Source organism: Rhamphochromis sp. 'chilingali', assembly GCF_963969265.1.
Source record: "Rhamphochromis sp. 'chilingali' genome assembly, chromosome: 18".
NCBI classification, from domain to species: domain Eukaryota; kingdom Metazoa; phylum Chordata; class Actinopteri; order Cichliformes; family Cichlidae; genus Rhamphochromis; species Rhamphochromis sp. 'chilingali'.
This window is the reverse complement of record NC_137945.1, coordinates 267,477-288,112: the sequence shown is the minus strand read 5'-3', so window position 1 is coordinate 288,112 and position 20,636 is coordinate 267,477. Positions and strand designations below refer to the sequence as shown.

Genomic DNA, 20,636 nt, shown 5'->3' with positions numbered 1-20,636 from the left:
CTTTACACCCTCTTCCTCACACCTGACAATTACATTCATACTCGAACTCGTTCCCTCTTCATTACCTTCACTATCAGTCCCTCCCGTTCCGTCCCCTTTCCAACCTTTTCCCACTCATTCTCTTCACCCTGACCGCCAATCTCTTCATCTTCACTACCATCCATACTATTCCACTCACTCCTTCTGCCCTCCATCAGTGCCAACCCTGGTCTATGAGAAGAAGTCTGCAGGAGACCGTTACCGGACCTGTACAGGCCTTCGGCCGACTCGCCTACTTACCTCACTCACACACCAAACCACCAACCAAACACACCTTATACAAAAATCCACACTAACTATAACAGCAACGCTGCACAATTCCACTCTCACAAACCGGAGCCTGACTCTAGCTCGTAACCCGTTGCCCTCCAAACTTGTCACTTTTCATTGTTACACATCATTTAATTTATAGACATGGTTTGATGTCTTTGCACGCATGCTTGGATGGGTTGTTACCAACGTCTGGTGAGCATTTCACATCAGTAGCACCTTATACTTTTACCTCATCAGTGGTCTTTTCCCCTAAACCTGTGGAGCCCAAACAGAACGAGACTGTACCTTTGTACCAGCAGAACAGTCATATGCAGTACCAAATGCTGCAGTCTTTCCTCGGGAAACTGAAATATATTTACTTTAAAAATTGGTGACGTATTAAAGATTTATTTTACACACTGTGTTTATTTTAATGAATTCTATTCTATTTGTTATTTTCATGGAAAAGGTGGACCTCTTCTGGCTCCCTCCCTGAGCTTTTCCTGGTTTCTGTGTTGTAGGCTCCTCTAAGCATCATCGCTGTTTCAAGCCTGCAGTTTCAGATGATTCGGATTCATTAACCTACACACAGCGCTAAGAACAAAACTGATTATGTGTATAATTCTGTGTGCACTTTAGTTTGCACAGTCTGAGAGCGTTTGGTGTTGGTGAATAAAGGCCTCTGAAAGTGTCAGGAAATATGTGCCTTCCTGTGACTGCAGAGAGGAGGGGCTACACTGCACATAAGAGGTAGCTTTGAAAAGCTTTAGGACTTCCAGATCAGACTCCACTTCACAGCTGACAGAGCAGGAACAGAAAAACAAGGTGAGTGTTGGTCCACATTCTTCGACCTGGTGATATACTTCATGTTCTAACAGTATTTGTATTGAATAGACCTGTTTGTTCAGACTGATAGTAGAGTAAAATATTCAGATAGAACAAATGCCTGACAGATATGTATGGGAGCAGTGGTGACACAGGGGTGAAAGAGTCCTGTGACCACCCACTGTGGCAGCACACGTAACACTTACTGCTGGTCTTTATGCCACAGCTCACGGTGTAAGGCACATATATGCTTGCAAACTTCCATATTTTAAAGCTTGGTGCAAGGGGAAAAAAATCATGAATATAGAAAATTAATTGACAGTAAATTAGTAATATTACTGAAGAAAAGCACCACAATAAGTCTGCAGCTCCTGCAGGACGCCCAGGGAGCCTCCTCTTCCCTTTATTTTGTTCCTTTTTGTGTGGAATGTGATTATATCCTCTTAAAGTGCATAAGTTCAGGGCAGAAGTTTAAAAAGCAATTCCTACAATTGTTGAAGTGCCACAATAGTCCAATCAGTTACTGCCAGCATTCCTCCAACGTAAATGTGATAAGAATAAAGGAGGAAATAAAAGGCATTAAAGAAGGACACATGCAGATCTAAGACAGCACAGCTTCTGTCGTGAATGACAGTAACGATGGGGAGAAAGAGACTGACACTTTTAAATGTGATCAATTAGAACAACCAAAACACGTTTTATGTGGTAACATATATTTGAAGTCTTTGCTTCCATTTCTCATCAATTTAACCTCTTTGGAAACCCAAACATGTACAGTGAGGGAGTTTCAGACCCAGGTTTTAGTCAGGGGTGGGACTGAACTCACATGTACGCCTCAATCATTCACTTTACTGCAGTCTCACATTCACTAGCTGGGACCACATCCTCTGTAACGATGGGTGATGAGGGATGAGGAAGTGTGAACTGGTGCTCCGGTTTGGGGAAGGCAAAAATGACCTCATATTGAACACCTGTAAGTTAAAGGAAATGAGATTTCCAAAGTTTCCGGCCTCCCCTCCAGCCTGTGAACGCTTGTGGGGTGGACATAGGGTTGATATCAAAATCTAAATATCTAGGTTTATAACCAGATAACAAACTAGACTGCCAAATCACCTTTTCTTTTTTGTTAAGGGAACTAAGATCCATTGATATCTGCAGTAAAATGCTGCAGATGTTCTATAAGTCTGTGGCAGCAGGTGTGCTGTTCTGTGCTGCAGTCTGCTGGCAAGGAATCATCAGAAACAAGGATGAAAGGAGACAAACTAGTGAGGAAAGTGTTGAGATTCAGAGATTCTTTTATTGCTACCATATAATCTGCCTTATGAAGAATGTATTAATAACATGTTTTACAGTATCATTTATCAGTAATATTTCCTGCAGGGTTTATATTGCATTGAATATGTCTGTCATCACATTGACCTTTCTATTTTTATAGGTTGAGTTCATTTTATACACAATGCATGAATGTGCTTGGTTAGAGTTGATGTTCCATTCTAGAAGGTTTTAAGCTTCACTGGTGAGAGTGTCCAGATGATACATGCTGAGGGGAGATGAGAACATAGCAGGTTAATTGCATGCACGCTTACGATACACATATTAATCTAGTAGCAGGTCTGAGCAAAGGCCTAAGCATCTTCTGCTTCAGTTTGAGACTGGCTGCAAAGTACTCTACTTAGTGATTAATGACGAGGGTCCATTATTAGCTCTTAGAGATGCTGAGACCTGAAGTTATTACCATAAAAGGCAAGTAATGTAGAAAGGAGAAGTTATATGTCAGTGTAAGGTTATATGTACGTGATGTACCCTTGTCTGCACGGGTTGAACTTTTGCCCGTCTGTCACCATGTATTTTTGAACTGTATTGACGTAGGTGTGATATTTTATCCTATAAAACCAGAACCCAATGTATTCTTGTCAGAGCAAAACAATCCGTATGCTGACGGTTGGTTGTTCTCCTGTGATAATAAAACTCATCGTTTGATTGCACTTTTCCGGAGCCTCCGTAGTTTGTTGTCTGGTCTAAAGTTGATCGATCTCGCAGCAAAAGCTGGCTCTGTAATTAAAGCCAGACTGGACAAGCTGGGAGATGTGATGGAAAGATGCAAACTAAAGATGTTAGAAGCTTGAACAACTTTGATCACCCACTTTATAACATCTTTATGGAACAACATTAGTATTGGTAGACTCCTCTCTCTGTTTTAACGTGTGTGGGGGTTACTTTATGAGATTAAAATAAGGCATATTTGTTTCTTCCAGTCTGCTCTGTGATGTAATTTTCTAATGTGGAGTATGTGATTTTTGCTTTTTTTGTTCCTCCAGTACAAATGTCAGATTAAAGAGTTCTGTGATTTAAATCATTTTTCTGTGGCCATGATTGGAGGACTGAGAAGGAACTGTTACACTGAGGGAGGGGTTTCACTTTGATGGCTGCTATGTGATTCATCCAGCATTTGTGGTCATCTCCTTCTGTCTTAGGCAGCGCTGTGCGCTGAGGGTGAATGACCCTGAGGGCCTAGAAGTAAGAAGTTCACTCTGACCTGCAGAACCATTAGCTTTTTCAAAGAATGAAAGCATTAGAGATGGGTTTAATCCAGCCTTGTTTGTGCTCTGATGTCTTAGAGAAGGCACGGATAACTTTGAAGTTTTAGGGTTCTGTTAATACATAAAAACTAAACTGATGCTAATGGTGTGAATCCTGTAGATATTCTTCTTCTGCTTCACACTCAGTGCTTCTAGTTTCTCAAACGGAGCAAGAAAAGTGCAGAGTAACCCATGTACAGGCTAAAGAGCCTGACACATTTCTGCACTTTTATTAGTGTGTATGTCGAGCAGCCAACATGCTTCTAAGGAACCTTATCAGTTGGTGGTTAGGCCAACTCTGTATAACATCCTGTATTCAAACATCCTGTTGTAACCCTTCATTTCACACTTTTCACTGAAGCATTTTTAAGTGCTTGTTGGCTTAATTTTTCTTTTACAAAAGTATATAATTACAAACATAGTCAATTTAAACAATCTTGAATTAGTTTAGGGGTTAGTCATGGCATTACACTAAATTATCCAGGTATCTGGATTTTTTTCTTTGCATGGAGTTTCTTTCCTTCTGTGCCTTGTAGTTAGTCGTTTTTTAACCGCAAACCTTTTTTTTTCTTTTTTTGCAAGACAGCAAGGCAATGATCCAACACACACCGGCAAGTCCACTTATAAATGGCTCCAAAAACAAAAAGAGAAACAAGTGCTGCATTTGCTATATAAGTCATTTATATTTAGCAATTTCTATCATTTTTAAGGATAAAAAAAAATGTCACGCTGTTGACGTAGAAGTCCCAAAAACACAAAAACATGTATCAAATACGACACGCTTTTCTTTAAAGGGTTAATCACAGCTGGAATTAACTGATAAGACCCCGAAATTCTCACACTCACACAGGTTTCGCCTTTAAATCAGCAAAATCAGCTTTCTTAACTCATGATATCAGCGATACCTAGGAACAGCCCTGGTGTGTTTCTGTGTTTTGTTTCTTTTCAAATTGAGTTGTCTATGAATGAATTAAAACACTTGTAATTACCGTGAGCGTTGATAAACCAGAAAATTGTTGTTTTTACAGTTCTGACACCTGTTGAATCTTCATATGATAAAAGATGGCGACACATAAAGAAGTCCTTCTGCAGACCTTGGAGGACTTGGGAGGTGATGACTTCAAAAAATTCAAGTGGATACTGTGTCAGAAGGGGGCCATGGAAGGTTTCCCATCAATCCCAACAAGTCGGCTGGAGAACGCAGACAGGCTGGACACAGTCGATCAAATGTTCCAGACCTACTCAACCAATACCGTTAAAGTTACTAAAATGGCTTTGGTGAAGATTGACAAAAATGATCTGCTGAAAAATTTGAAAGACATAACCTCAGAACCCACAGGTAAATCAGGGAAGGATTAATAAGTGGGATATTACAAAGTTATTAAGAAAGAAAGCAATAAAAACATTGATTAGGTCACGTGATTCATATGTCATAACCATCCATAGCATTGATAGACACGCTGGTCCAGCCAAACACCAGAAATGAAATTACTGTCATGTTTATTGATGAGTTAGTCATGACCTTGAATCTATTTGTTCTTGTTTTCTATATGAGTTAATGCACAAGTGCAAGTTTGCAAGTTTGAATCACTGCCTTTTTAAACATGATTGTATTCTTTTTAAATATATTAATTAAATATATATTGCTTGATTAGGTTAAACTAATTGGGAGGGTGGTTTAGATGTCATTTAAAACTGTATAAAACCTACTAACAACATATGATTTTAAAATAGAGGATTTCCTAGTCAACAATACCCAGACCTCCCTCTCCCCAGCCATCACCTCCAGCTTAGTGAAGAGATGAAATCTCCACAGCATGTCGTGGGTCTGCTCCAGGCCTCATTCCTGTGGAACATGCCTGAGAGGCAGAGGCCAGTTGTCATGAACCGAAGTTCCATGCGCAAGCTGGACCCAGAAGCAGAACACACACACCAGGGTAGGAGGGAATAAAGAAAGCAAATTTATTATAACTAAAGGTGTCCCGTGAGGGTAGCCGAAAAAACAACGTATGGAACCAGAAGAAACCGAGGGACTGGGGAGGTGAACTGCGCAGGGAATGCCGAGAGCGGGGCTGTGAGAAGCTGCAAAACAAAAGAGAAACAGATTACTGGGGTGCGGAAAAAAGGCAGCATACGAGGGAAGGTGGAGTATGCATCTTATGGAGGTAGCCGGGCTGAGTGAACCAGAGGGGGGGGGGGGCTCCAAAAGGGTCGAGACGGCGAGGCTGATAGTGCTTCCGAATCTCAGGCGGACAGGTGGACAGGCAGGAGGCTCGCAAAAACGCCAAGTTGTGATCTGAGTACACAGGGTAAAACAGAGTCAGTTCCAATGGACAATTTGTCATAAGGGTTTTTCCCGCAGGTGTACGTTACCGCTGAGAGGCGACTACGGACTGGCGTGGAGCAGCAGGTAGGGCAGGATTAAATAGTCCACCTGGTGATCGCCTGGGATGGGATGCAGGTGTGGGGTTAGCAGCCACGCCCGTGGGCGTGGGCATCCCAACAGCACCCCGGACGCCAGGCCGCGGACCATGACACCAGTCACCTTTCTGAGAAAGCTTATTTCTCTCTGATGGACTGGTACAATGTCCGCATCAATCACTACTTGTTATTAATCTCTTCAATCTGTCATTGAAGAGAATGGCAACCTCAACATCGAAGTTTACTGGAAGCCCACACACATGGACCAGTACCTCCTCTTTGACTCCCATCACCCTCTGGAACACAAACTTGGAGTAATTAGGACCCTACACCACGGGGCAGAACATGTTCCCTCTAAGCCTGAAGGAAAAAAGAAGGAACACATGCATGTAAAGGAAGCACTCAAAACGACTGCACATGAACACAATGTAACAGTGCTGGTATGTAGGCCATCCCAATACCTTGCACTATTGTACTTACGTTACAGGATGACTCATCACTGACTGGTAAAACATCGGCCAATAGAAATGATTGTGAGCCACCCGTGTCCCTTAGTATTCTCCCGGGCTTCTGATCCCCAGGAAACCCTGTTAAGGAGACAAAACCATCAAAAATGAAGGGTTTAAAACACTTATCAGGTTCACTCGTGGTCATATTAGAGGGGCAGTTTAGCGACTTGACTAGGCCAACCCCTTTAGCTTGTTTTAATTGCTGGGGCACTTGTTTACGTTTAAGAGCCAAACACTCAGAAACTATAAGCTGTACGTTCCCTTGCTTTGGCTTCAAGTTCAAGATGAGCCAAATGTACCTTTAAACGTGCACCAACACTGGAATTACTGGATCCGACAGAGAAGGGCTCAAACCGTGGAAGAGAGGCTGGGGGTTTTCCCCCACCTGGTTTGACCACAATAGGTGTCACTGTCCCCTCCTCAGCACAATCCTCAGGCTGATCAGAGGTTTCAAAGACTGACGCTGCATCCCTAGTGTCCGCGTCCAAAGGGAACACACCTTTCCCAACCAACCCACTGACCACAAGAGACTTTAACTCGCTCTTCTTCATGGTCTTAGCCACAGGGATTTCATAATGCGCGGCAACAGCACATAAATCCTCCTTCCTACATGCATCAAGCTGGTCTAATGCAGGCTTAGCTATAAAATCACCCAGGCTAAACTGTGCCATATTCAAAATTTATCCCGGACGAGCCCCCACTTACTTCAAATACAACGAAGGCTTCTACAGACAAAAACATGGCTGTGCCATGGGCTCCCCTGTGTCACCTATTGTAGCCAACCTTTACATGGAGGAAGTGGAAAGGAAGGCTCTTGGCTCTTTCAAAGGAAGAGTACCCAGCCACTGGTACAGATATGTGGACGACACCTGGGTCAAAATCAAGACACAAGAAGTGGAATCCTTCACTGCGCACATTAACGCTGTGGATAAAATCATCAAGTTCACCAGGGAAGACACAAAGGATAACTGTTTGCCTTTCCTGGACTGTGCTGTGGACATTGAAGAGAATGGCAACCTCAACATCAAAGTTTACCGGAAGCCCACACACACGGACCAGTACCTCCTCTGTGGTCATGAAGTCATTTGAGCGCCTGGTTCTCTCCTACCTCAAGACCCTCATGGCCCCCCTCCTGGACCCCCTGCAGTTTGCATACAGAGCCAACAGGTCTGTAGATGACGCCATCAACATGGCCCTACACTTCATCCTGCAGCATCTGGACTCCCCAGGAACCTACGCCAGGATCCTGTTTGTGGACTTCAGCTCTGCCTTCAACACCATCCTTCCAGACCATCTCCGAGGCAAGCTTTCCCAGATGAATGTGCCCGATCCAATCTGCCGGTGGATCACTGACTTCCTGACGGACAGGAAGCAGCATGTGAGGCTGGGAAAGAATGTCTCGGACTCTCGGACCATCAGCACCGGCTCCCCTCAGGGCTGTGTTCTTTCTCCTCTGCTCTTCTCCCTGTACACCAACTGCTGCACCTCCACCCACCAGTCTGTCAAGCTAATCAAGTTTGCAGATGACACCACCCTTATTGGGCTCATCTCGGACGGGGATGAGTCTGCCTACAGGATGGAGGTTGAACGTCTGGTGTCTTGGTGCAGCCACAACAACCTGGTGCTGAATGCCCAGAAGACAGTGGAGATTATTGTGGACTTCAGGAAGCACACAGCCCCACTCCCCCCCATCATCCTGACTGACACCCCCATCACCTCTGTGGACTCATTCCGCTTCCTGGGTACCACGATCACTCAGGACCTGAAGTGGGAGCCCACCATCATCTCCGTCATCAAGAAAGCCCAGCAGAGGATGTACTTCCTGAGGCAGCTGAAGAAATTCAACCTGCCAACACGGACGATGATGCAATTCTACACCGCAATCATCGAGTCCATCCTCACCTCCTCCATCACCGTGTGGTACGCTGGAGCCACTATCAGGGACAAACAGAGACTGCAGCGTGTTGTGCGCTCTGCTGAGAAGGTGATTGGCTGTAGACTCCCATCTCTGCAGGACCTGTACACCTCCAGGACACTGCGGCGTGCAGCTTGGATCTCAGCTGACCCTTCTCACCCTGGATACAGTCTGTTTGACCTGCTCCCCTCAGGCAGGAGGCTCCGGTCCATTCGCACCAGAACCTCTCGCCATAAGAACAGTTTCTTCCCCTCTGCTGTTGGACACATGAACAATAAACGTACGACTGTTCCCACCACTAACACATGACCCTACGCTGTGTTCACTGCATCATTCCATGTTTTGGCACTGATCACCACCTGCACTCATGTATATATCTTTCTACGTAGCACTTTTAATTCTTATTCTCATGTATATATCTCATGTATATCTCATGCATATATCTTTCTACGTAGCACTTTTAATTCTTATTCTTACTTTTATTTTTTCATGTCTATTTAAGCGCAATTTATGACAGTATGTTTGCACTGAAGCACCGCAGCAATTTCCTAATGTTGTAAACCTGCTCAACATTTGGCAATAAAACCCATTCTGATTCTGATTCTGATTCTGATTGACGCCCATCACCCTCTGGAACACAAACTTGAAGTAATTAGGACCCTACACCACCGGGCAGAACATGTTTCCTCTAAGCCTGAAGGAAAAAAGAAGGAACACACGCATGTAAAGGAAGCACTCAAAACGTGCAGCTATCCTAAATGGGTGTTTATAAAGTCAGCAAAGAGGCACAGAAAAGAAGATCAGACACCAGCGAGGGAGGATAAGAAAGACAGACGCAACAACATTGTCATCCCCTATGTAGCCGGTGTATCAGAAAAACTCAGGAGAGTTTTCTCCAAGCATGACATCCCGGTGCATTTCAGACCCAGCAACACGCTCAGACAAAAACTGGTTCACCCGAAAGACAAAACTCCAAAACACAGACTTAACAATGTGGTGTATGCTGTACAGTGCAGCGAGGAATGCCCAGACCTCTACATTGGAGAGACCAAACAGCCACTTCACAAGCGTATGGCACAACATGGAAGAGCCACCTCCACAGGACAAGACTCAGCAGTCCATCTGCATCTTAAGGATAAAGGACACTCTTTCGAGGATGCCAATGTTCACATTTTGGACAGAGGACAGATGGTTTGAAAGAGGAGTGAAAGAAGCCATCTATGTCCACTGTGAGCAACCATCTTTGAAGAGAGGCGGTGGTTTACGACACCAACTCTCTGCCATCTATAATCCAGTTTTGAGTTCCCTCCCCAGACGCCTTAACGCCCACTCACATCCTGGGCCATCTGACCTCAGGAATTCGCATGATAAGGTGGAGCCAGGTTTCACAATCAGCTCACCCGAAACTCTGGCTGATTGGACCCACACCCAGTTTCACACCCTAGCTCAGGCGATTAGAGGATCATCAGGGGGTCCTTTTGTCCCTCTGTGGGGGGTTACTCCCACTAGGTTTATATCTGGGACTCTCCACCATTTGACCTTAGAACTGAAGAAGCTTCTCGGATGAGAGGTGAAACGTCTTCAAGCAACTTAAAGAAGTCCAGACGCTTTTCTTTGCAAGCTCGTTTGACTACGATGACCTGGATGACTGAGAACCTTCACAGACAATCTCTAGCTCTCTTCGCCAGCATGTCTTTATCCTGTCTTCTTTCTCTCACTCCAACCGGTCACAGCACCCCAACCATACCCAGAGATACCTAAACACCTTCATTTTGGGCAGCAACTTGTCCCTGACCTGGAGTGAGTATTCCACCTTTTTCTGGCTAAAGACCAGGCTGGAAACCACCACCTGATCAAGCCAGCAGAACCACATCGTCTGCAAAACATAGAGATAAGATTCTGAGCCCATCAAAGTCAAAGCCTGCTGCCATCTGGCATGTCTAGAAATTCTGTCAATAAAAACTGGCAACACAGTTTAGCCTAACTCTAACACATTTTCACAAAGAACCTCCAACAGGATACTTCGAGGGACGTCATTGAATGCCTTCTCCAGGTCCACAATACACATGTAGATTGGCTGGGAAAACTCCCAGACACCCTCAAATGTCATTGAGAGGATAAAGAGCTGGTCCAGTGTTCCATGACCAGAAAAAACCCCATATTGTTTCTCCCATATCTGAGGCACTAATGGATGAACTCCTCTTTCCAATCCCATGACATAGACCTTGCCACAGAGTCTGACAAGTGTGATTCCCTTGTAGCTGGAGCACACCCTCTGCTGAAGTCCCACAGGCTAACCAAGCCCAGCAGGACTTCTTCAGCTTGATAGCTGTCTTCACCTTCAGTGTCCACCATCTATTTTGGGGATTACCACACGACAGGCACCAACTACCTTGCAACTGCAGTGTCTTGCAAAACTCCAGGTGTTGATCAGTTGACAACTCAGCTCCTACTCTTCACCTGAATGTCCAGAACATGTGGCCACAGATTCGATGATATGGTTACCAAATCAATCATAAGATAAGATAAGATAAGATAAGATAAGATAACCTTTATTAGTCCCACATATGGGAAATTTTGTCAAGGGTCATATACCTGTGACCTGTGACCTAGCTAAAACTAACAGTTTTGGCAGTATATCACTCTGGTGTGTCATTCAGGCTTTCTGGCATATCTAGAAGGTAGAGAGGGACAGAGACAGCTCTTTGTCAAGAGGCTAGCAGACATACCACTCTAGGTAGTGAATAAACACTTGATGAATTGTACCAGCATGCCCGACACAACTTTCCTGTTGATAATCTTGGCCATCATAATAAATTGAAATGAAAAGAAAAAGCAGAGTGAAAAAGGCAAGTTAAGTGATACGACACTTGATTCTTGATCATGGATTTTCTGTACAGTATCTACTCATTTGATTTGAGATATTAGGTAGACAGGCATGCTCTTTAGAGGTTTTTAAAACTAAGCTGAAGACATATTTGTTCACCCTATCTTACATGTCTTGATTCTATGCCTTCTAGTTTTTAAATTCTTACTGTTTTTAACTTGTATTGTGTTTTTTACTTGTATTGATATGTATCGCTTTTATTTATTTATCTTTTTAGTTTCAAATAGCTGTACAGCACTTTGTTTGAAAGCGCTGTATAAATAAAGTTAGTATTATTATTTAATATTTTTTTCTTCTTTCAGAGATTCAGAGATTATGTCAGCACAAGTTCAAGTCAAATCTGAAGAAGAGGTTACAGTGTGTGTTTGAGGGGATTGCTAAAGCAGGAAACAAAACAATTCTGAATCAGATCTACACAGAGCTCTACATCATAGAGGGAGGGACTGCAGAGGTCAGTAATAAACATGAAGTCACTCAGATTGAAACAGCATCCAGGAAACTAGACAGACCAGAAGCAACAATTAGACAGGAAGCCATCTTTAGAGCCTCACCTGGAAGAGATGAACCAATCAGAACAGTGCTGACAATGGGAGTGGCTGGCATTGGGAAAACAGTCTTAGCACACAAGTTCACTCTGGACTGGGCTGAAGGAAAAACAAACCAGGACATCCAGTTCATGTTTCCATTCACTTTCAGAGAGTTGAATGTGCTGAAAGAGGAAAAGTTCAGCTTGGTGGAACTTGTTCATCACTTTTTTACTGAAACCAAAGAAGCAGGAATCTGCAGCTTTGAAGACTTCCAGGTTGTGTTCATCTTTGATGGTCTGGATGAGTGTCGACTTCCTCTGGACTTCAACAAAACTAAAATCCTGACTGATGTTACTGAGTCCACCTCAGTGAATGTGCTACTGACCAACCTCATCAGGGGGAAATTGCTTCCCTCTGCTCACCTATGGATAACCACAAGACCTGCAGCAGCCAATCAGATCCCTTCTGACTGTGTTTGTATGGTGACAGAGGTCAGAGGGTTTACTGACCCACAAAAGGAGGAGTACTTCAGGAAGAGATTCAGAGATAGGGAGCAGGCTGGCAGGATCATCTCCCACATTGAGACATCACAAAGCCTCCACACAATGTGCCACATCCCAGTCTTCTGCTGGATCACTGCTGCAGTTCTGGAGAATTTCCTGAAAACCAGTGAGGGTAGAGATTTACCCAAGACTTTAACTGATATGTACAGCCACTTCCTGGTGCTACAAGCCAAAGGGAAGAAGGGCAAGTCTAATGGCGGAGCTGACAGAGATTCATGGTGGAGTCCCGAAATCAAGAAGATGATTGAGTATCTGGGAAAACTTGCCTTTGATCAGCTTCAGAAAGGAAACCTGATCTTCTATGAATCAGACCTGACAGAGTGTGGCATCGATATCAGTGATGCTTCAGTGTACTCAGGAATGTTCTCACACATATTTAAAGAGGAGAGAGGACTGTACCAGGACAAGGTGTTCTTCTTCACCCATCTGAGTGTTCAGGAGTTTCTGGCTGCTCTTTATGTCCATCTGACCTTCATCAACTCTGGAGTCAACCTGCTTAAAGAAAAAACATATCAGTTGTCTAAAGTTTTCAGAAACAAACATACAGTTAAACAGTTTTACAAGAGTGCTGTGAAGAAGGCCTTACAGAGTCCAAATGGACACCTGGACTTGTTCCTCCGTTTCCTCCTGGGTCTTTCAATGCTGAACAATGAGAGTCCCTCACAAGGCCTGCTGACACAGATAGGAAGTATCTCACAGAATAATCAGGAAATAGTCCAGTACATCAAGAAGAAGATCAATGAGAACCTGTCTGCAGAGAAATGCATCAATCTGTTCCACTGTCTGAACGAACTCAGTGATTGTTCTCTAGTGGAGGAGATCCAACAGTCCCTGAGATCAGGAAGTCTCTCCACAAATAAACTGTCTCCTGCTCAGTGGTCAGCTCTGGTCTTCATCTTACTGTCATCAGAAAAAGATCTGAATGAGTTTGACCTGAAAAAATACTCTGACTCAAATTCAGAGGAGGCTCTTCTGAGGCTGCTTCCAGTTGCCAAAGCCTCCAAGAAAGTGCTGTAGGTGGAGTTATTAATAATTTATTTAAGTTTAAGTTAAGTTCCTAAAAAGTAAGAATTATTTCTAAGTCTGTGTATATTATTGCTTTTCTTTCTTAGGCTGAGGGGTTGTAACCTCTCAGAGAGAAGCTGTGAAGCTCTAGCCACAATCCTCAGCTCCCCATCCAGTAATGTAAAAGAGCTTGACCTGAGTGAAACCAGTTTGCCAGATTCAGGGATGAAGCTACTTTCCTCTGGACTGATGAGTACACACTGTACTTTAGGCAGTCTCAGGTAAGATCTTAAACACTGCAGATTTGTGTAATTTCTTTCATGTCATCTTTCTTGCTCAATGTCAAGGACACCATCATGACATCATAAATTTTAGTGTATAGTCCATATATATGTGTCCATACATGGATGTATCATGACAAACATTTGCAACAGATATTTTTTTTACTGCTCATCAGATGAATTTTTAAAATGAATAATTTATATCTAACAAATCATGTAATATTAAGCACACTCACAAAATGTGCACACAATTTAGACATCAGAAATCAGTACTTTTGATTTACCCAACACAGGGAGGGTTCATGTTAATGTCAGTGGAACTAAGTGTACTATTTTTCATTCAGTTTAAGGAGTTGCAATTTGTCAGAAATCAGCTGTAATTCTCTGGGCTCAGCTCTGAAGTCCAACTCCTCATATCTGAAAGAGCTGGAGCTGAGTTCCAATGACCTACGGGATTCAAGAGTGGAGAAACTCTGTGGTTTTCTGGAGAGTCAGAAATGCAGACTGGAGACTCTGAGGTCAGACACCTTGTTTTAGCTGAGCACTGAGATGAATATAATGTAACAATGCTTTACCTGATAGATGTCATCAGCAGTGTTGGTCAAGTTACTTGAAAAAAGTAATCAGTAACTAATTACTGATTACTTCCCCCCCAAAAGTAATCCCATTACTTTACTGATTACTTATTTTCAAAAATAATTAATTACTTAGTTACTTAGTTACTTTTTAAAAACACGATTTACAACCTGAAGAGGTGATAAAGCGATAGATCTTTCAGCCCAATTCTATTTTTTCTGCATAATCCATCATACAAAATGTAATCAAATGGAAAAGTCCCTTTTTAAAACTTGTTTTATCAGTTTTAATCTTTTAACTTTATGCATCAAGCAAAAATTAAATTATATGCAACAGAATTCACATTCTGAACTGGAATACATGTCTACAAATGGCTTTTATTAGAACTTCTACTGAATGTGGGGATGTGAAAATTATATTTTAGCATGATCATGTGTCCAAGTTCTCACCAAGTAAATTGCATGCCAGCAAACACCTACTCTGAGGAAACTCACTCTTTCAATTAGATGCAAGTAAAACACAGCAGAAAATAAATAAAATCAAAGACATAGCGGTCCTTTTGCTCTATTTTCACCTGTAAAGCAGGAGTGGGGTAGGCGGAGGTTTACCCTGGTGCAGGTGTGCCGCAGCGGTCAGTGGAAGAATCCACGAGTTTCTCTGTGAATTTCCCATTACGTCGTAGCGCACTCGGTGCTTGCTTGGACGTTTAGGGTTTTTTTTTCACTGTAAAAATAAGTTTTCTTCCCACGCACAACAGACACTAATGTTTTTGTCACTTTTTATGGAATCAAACTCAAAGTAAGGTCCGTACTTCCACGCTTTAAACGCTGCATGCTCATGCTCTCTCCCGCACTCGATATATTATCCATTGTTGATCTGCACACAGCTGTTGTCACGAACGTCGCACTCGCTTACGTCACTGTCATGAGACATTCTCGCAAAAAATCACGGTTTTAGTAACGCAGTAACGCAGCGTTCCTACGGGAAAGTAACGGTAATCTAATTACCGTTTTTTCAATAGTAATCCCTTACTTTACTTGTTACTTGAAAAAAGTAATCGGATTACAGTAACGCGTTACTGCCCATCTCTGCTTGTCAGTACTCTTGCTGAAGCATTTTGGATTAACTGAAGGCTTTTCAGGGAGTTTCTAGGACATCCTGATAATAATGAATTACAGTACTCGAGCTTAGAAGTGAAAACTCCAAAATACTCCAACACAATATGCTGTGAAATACATTGACTTAATGTGAGTAGTGAGTAGAGTTTCTCAAATACAAGTAAAGTCATCATATTTCCTTTGTTCGAAAACAGCTAGACTTCAGCATTTTTATTTTTTACAGATCGATTATGGAGCACTAAATGATTTCAAACATTAAACGTTGTTTAATAAACTAACATCTTTATTTATATACAGTTTATGGAACTGCTGCTTGTCAGAGATCAGCTGTGCTCTTCTGGGCTCAGCTCTGAAGTCTAATCCTGCACATCTGAGGGAGCTGGACCTGAGTAAAAACAATCTGCATGATCAAGGAGTGAATCAACTGTGTGGTTTTCTGGAGAGTCCACATTGTAGACTGGAGACTCTGAGGTCAGACACTGTGTATTAGCTGTGCTGAGATGAATATGTTTTGTGTGTGTGTGTGTAGACGTTCAATTTACAGGAGAAAAAAATTTTTACAATCTTTTTTGGAAATCAAAAAACTTTGTTAATAGTTTAAGAAGCTGTTATACAATTTGGGTTTTGCAGTATTTTAGTTATTAAATTTATGCGATGCTTCTGTTTTCTAGTCGATATGCAGAAAACAACCCTAGAGACCAACTTTAAAAGAAATGCATAAGTCACCAGTGTGGTATTTACCAAGGAGATGCCCTGTCCCCACTGTTGTCATGCATACAGGGAGTGCAGAATTATTAGGCAAATGAGTATTTTGTCCACATCATCCTCTTCATGCATGTTGTCTTACTCCAAGCTGTATAGGCTCGAACGCCTACTACCAATTAAGCATATTAGGTGATGTGCATCTCTTTAATGAGAAGGGGTGTGGTCTAATGACATCAACACCCTATATCAGGTGTGCATAATTATTAGGCAACGTCCTTTCCTTTGGCAAAATGGGTCAAAAGAAGGACTTGACAGGCTCAGAAAAGTCAAAAATAGTGAGATATCTTGCAGAGGGATGCAGCAGTCTCAAAATTGCAAAGCTTCTGAAGCGTGATCATCAAACAAGCAAGCGTTTCATTCAAAATAGTCAACAGGGTCGCAAGAAGTTTGTGGAAAAACCAAGGCGCAAAATAACTGCCCATGAACTGAGAAAAGTCAAGCGTGCAGCTGCCAAGATGCCACTTGCCACCAGTTTGGCCATATTTCAGAGCTGCAACATCACTGGAGTGCCCAAAAGCACAAGGTGTGCAATACTCAGAGACATGGCCAAGGTAAGAAAGGCTGAAAGACGACCACCACTGAACAAGACACACAAGCTGAAACGTCAAGACTGGGCCAAGAAATATCTCAAGACTGGTTTTTCTAAGGTTTTATGGACTGATGAAATGAGAGTGAGTCTTGATGGGCCAGATGGATGGGCCCGTGGCTGGATTGGTAAAGGGCAGAGAGCTCCAGTCCCACTCAGACGCCAGCAAGGTGGAGGTGGAGTACTGGTTTGGGCTGGTATCATCAAAGATGAGCTTGTGGGGCCTTTTCGGGTTGAGGATGGAGTCAAGCTCAACTCCCAGTCCTACTGCCAGTTTCTGGAAGACACCTTCTTCAAGCAGTGGTACTGGAAGAAGTCTGCATCCTTCAAGAAAAACATTATTTTCATGCAGGACAATGCTCCATCACACGCGTCCAAGTACTCCACAGCGTGGCTGGCAAGAAAGGGTATAAAAGAAGAAAAACTAATGACATGGCCTCCTTGTTCACCTGATCTGAACCCCATTGAGAACCTGTGGTCCATCATCAAATGTGAGATTTACAAGGAGGGAAAACAGTACACCTCTCTGAACAGTGTCTGGGAGGCTGTGGTTGCTGCTGCACGCAATGTTGATGGTGAACAGATCAAAACACTGACAGAATCCATGGATGGCAGGCTTTTGAGTGTCCTTGCAAAGAAAGGTGGCTATATTGGTCGCTGATTTGTTTTTGTTTTGTTTTTGAATGTCAGAAATGTATATTTGTGAATGTGGAGATGTTATATTGGTTTCACTGGTAAAAATAAATACCGTATTTTCACGACCATAAGGCGCACTTAAAAGTCTTAGATTTTCTTCAAAAAGTACGGCGCGCCCTATAGCGCAGTGCGCCCTGTGTGTTGTAAGGAGGACGTAGTAGAGAACACCATGAGAACGCTAAAGGGTGAAGTGTGGGCATTGATCGTATATACCGGACAATCGCACATACCTGTATAAAAGGACAGGTATGTGCATTATGTGGAACATCGTTGTTTTAACAACCCTGAAAATGGCAAAGACACACGCTTATGAAGCACAGTTTAAACTGAAGGCCATCAGCTATGCGGAGGAACATGGAAATCGAGCAGCCGCGAGAGAATTTAAGATTAACGAATCGATGGTTCGCAAATGGAGGAAGCTAGAAAACAAGCTCCGGCAGGTCAAGAAAATGCAGCTGAGTTTCCGCGGACATAAGGCGAGGTGGCCCGAGTTGGAGGAAAGACTCGAGCGGTGGATCATCGAGCAAAGAACGAGTGGGAGAAGCGTTTCGACGGTCACCATTCGGCTAAAAGCAGTTTCTGTCATGGTTGGCTGTGTGGCAGGCAGGCAAGCAGGAGTGGTGGATCCAAAATGCAGGACTCAGACACAGAAGTACAACTTAAAGCGCACCTTTATTGCTGGGAAAACCTCTTACTAAACTAAACTCACCAAAAGACAAACAAAAACACTGGTGGACTAAAGCACTGTAGCAGAAACACTGAACTGGAGCTGGAGACAAAACACTGGCAACACGGAGGCAAAACACACAGCTTGATGAGGGTACGACGCAACACTGACTCAGAGAAACACAGGGTCTAAATACACTGGGAAGTAACGAGGAGAATGAGACACAGAAGGAGAGCACAGCTGGGGGAAATTAGAACTGACGAGACAAGCAAAGCAGGACACATTCACATAAGTCACGGACCTTCAAAGTAAAACAGGAAGGATCACACAGAGACGCAAACTTGACACCGTGGAGACAGCAACTAAGAAACACAGAGACATAAACCATAAGGCAGAAGACTCTAAGAACCGATAGACATGGAGGGGAACTCAAACATGCAGACACAGACTTACAGAACAGAGGGGACACAGAGAAACAAGAAGGGCAAGGGATCGAAACTAGAAACCATAGAATAACTCACACCAAGTAGAATAATACAAAAATCACAAAGAACTAAAACGCTGGGTCAGGAGACCCAGGACCCTGACAAAACTAGAACCCATAGAATAACTCACACCAAGTACAATAATACAAAAATCACAAAGAACTAAAACGCTGGGTCAGGAGACCCAGGACCCTGACAGTTTCACTAGCTGAAGAGATGAACATTGAACATTTCCAAGGAGGTCCGTCTTGGTGCTTTCGTTTTATGAAACGGTGCCATTTTTCCATCCGGACCAGGACTACGGTAGCGCAGCAACTTCCAGCGGATTATAAGGAAAAGCTGGCCATCTTCCGCTCCTACTGCAGCAAACACATCGGCGACAAAAACATCCAGCCCAGCCACATCACAAACATGGACGAGGTGCCGCTCACTTTTGACATCCCGGTGAGTCACACTGTGGAGAAGAAGGGGACCAGCACGGTAGCGATACGCACAACGGGGTATGAAAAGTCTTCTTTCACTGTTGTGCTTGGCTGCCATGCTAATGGACAGAAACTGCCGCCTATGGTGATTTTTAAGCGAAAGACTTTGCCTAAAGAGAAGTTTCCAGCAGGAATCATCATTAAGGCAAATGAAAAGGGCTGGATGGATGAGGAAATGATGAAAGAGTGGCTGAGGGAGGTGTATGTAAGGAGACCAGGTGGTTTTTTCCACGCATCACCATCGCTGTTGATCTGTGACTCTATGCGTGCCCATCTCACAGCCGATGTGAAAAAACTAGTGAAACAAATGAACTGTGAGCTTGCTGTCATTCCGGGAGGCCTGACAAAGGAACTCCAACCGCTGGGCATCGGTGTGAACCGCCCGTTCAAAGTAAGGCTGCGAGCGGTGTGGGAGCGATGGATGACCGATGGAGACCACAGTTTCACCAAGAGTGGAAGGCAGCGCCGGGCGAGTTACGCCACAATTTGCCAATGGATTGTAGATGCTTGGGCTAACATGTCTGCTGGCACTGTTGTTCGAGCTTTCGCAAAAGCTGGCATCATTTCCGAGGAGCCGCACGGCACGGAAAGTGACTCTGACAGTGAAGAAAGTGAACCTGGCATGTTTGATGGAGATTTAGCGCAGCTGTTCAATTCAGACACAGAGGATGAGGACTTCCATGGGTTTGATTGATGATAAAAATGTGAGTACCAAACTTTGTTTTGCTCCTGCTTTATTTTTAAATACGCACACTTGTATGCTTGTGTGTTGTTGATGATGACGATTACTGGTAATAAAAATGTGAGTACCAAACTCAGTTTTGCTCCTGCTTTATTTTTAAATATGCACACTTGTATGCTTGTGTGTTGTTGATGATGACGATTACCGGTAATAGAAATGTGAGTAAGGTACCGAACTCAGGTTTGCTCCCGCTTTATTTTTAAATACGCATACGGTACTTGTATGCGCCCTATAATCCAGTGCGCCTTATGTGTGTGTTAAATACAGTAATGGCACACATAACTGAGACTGCGCCTTTTAGTACAGTGCGTCTTATGGTCGTGAAAATACGGTAATTGAAATGGGTATATATTTGTTTTTTGTTAAGTTGCCTAATAATTATGCACAGTAATAGTCACCTGCACACACAGATATCCCCCTAAAATAGCTAAAACTAAAAACAAACTAAAAACTACTTCCAAAAACATTCAGCTTTGATATTAATGAGTTTTTTGGGTTCATTGAGAACATGGTTGTTGTTTAATAATAAAACTATTCCTCAAAAATACAACTTGCCTAATAATTCTGCACTCCCTGTAGATGTGAACCCCAGATCATTAGTCAGATCATTAACAATAGTGGATACTAACGTCAGAATGGATCAAAAATTCGCCACCTCCTCTACATGGATGGATCTGTAGCAATGATATTGGAATGTCATTTGGACTGGAGAAGTT

At 43.1% G+C, this 20,636-nt stretch overlaps 1 protein-coding gene across 1 annotated transcript in view; it reads left to right on the top strand.

The window, feature by feature from the left end:
* Window positions 1-4,357: 4,357 nt before the first annotated feature.
* Window positions 4,358-20,636, top strand: part of LOC308386193 (NACHT, LRR and PYD domains-containing protein 3-like) — a 38,197-nt gene continuing 21,918 nt past the window's right edge. Inside the window, exons 1-5 of the mRNA XM_080865555.1 lie at window positions 4,358-5,034; window positions 11,730-13,530; window positions 13,630-13,803; window positions 14,148-14,321; window positions 15,795-15,968. Of these exons, the coding sequence (XP_080721681.1) occupies window positions 4,758-5,034; window positions 11,730-13,530; window positions 13,630-13,803; window positions 14,148-14,321; window positions 15,795-15,968 (2,600 nt within the window). The 5' untranslated portion in view covers window positions 4,358-4,757. The remainder of the gene's footprint in view (window positions 5,035-11,729; window positions 13,531-13,629; window positions 13,804-14,147; window positions 14,322-15,794; window positions 15,969-20,636) is intronic.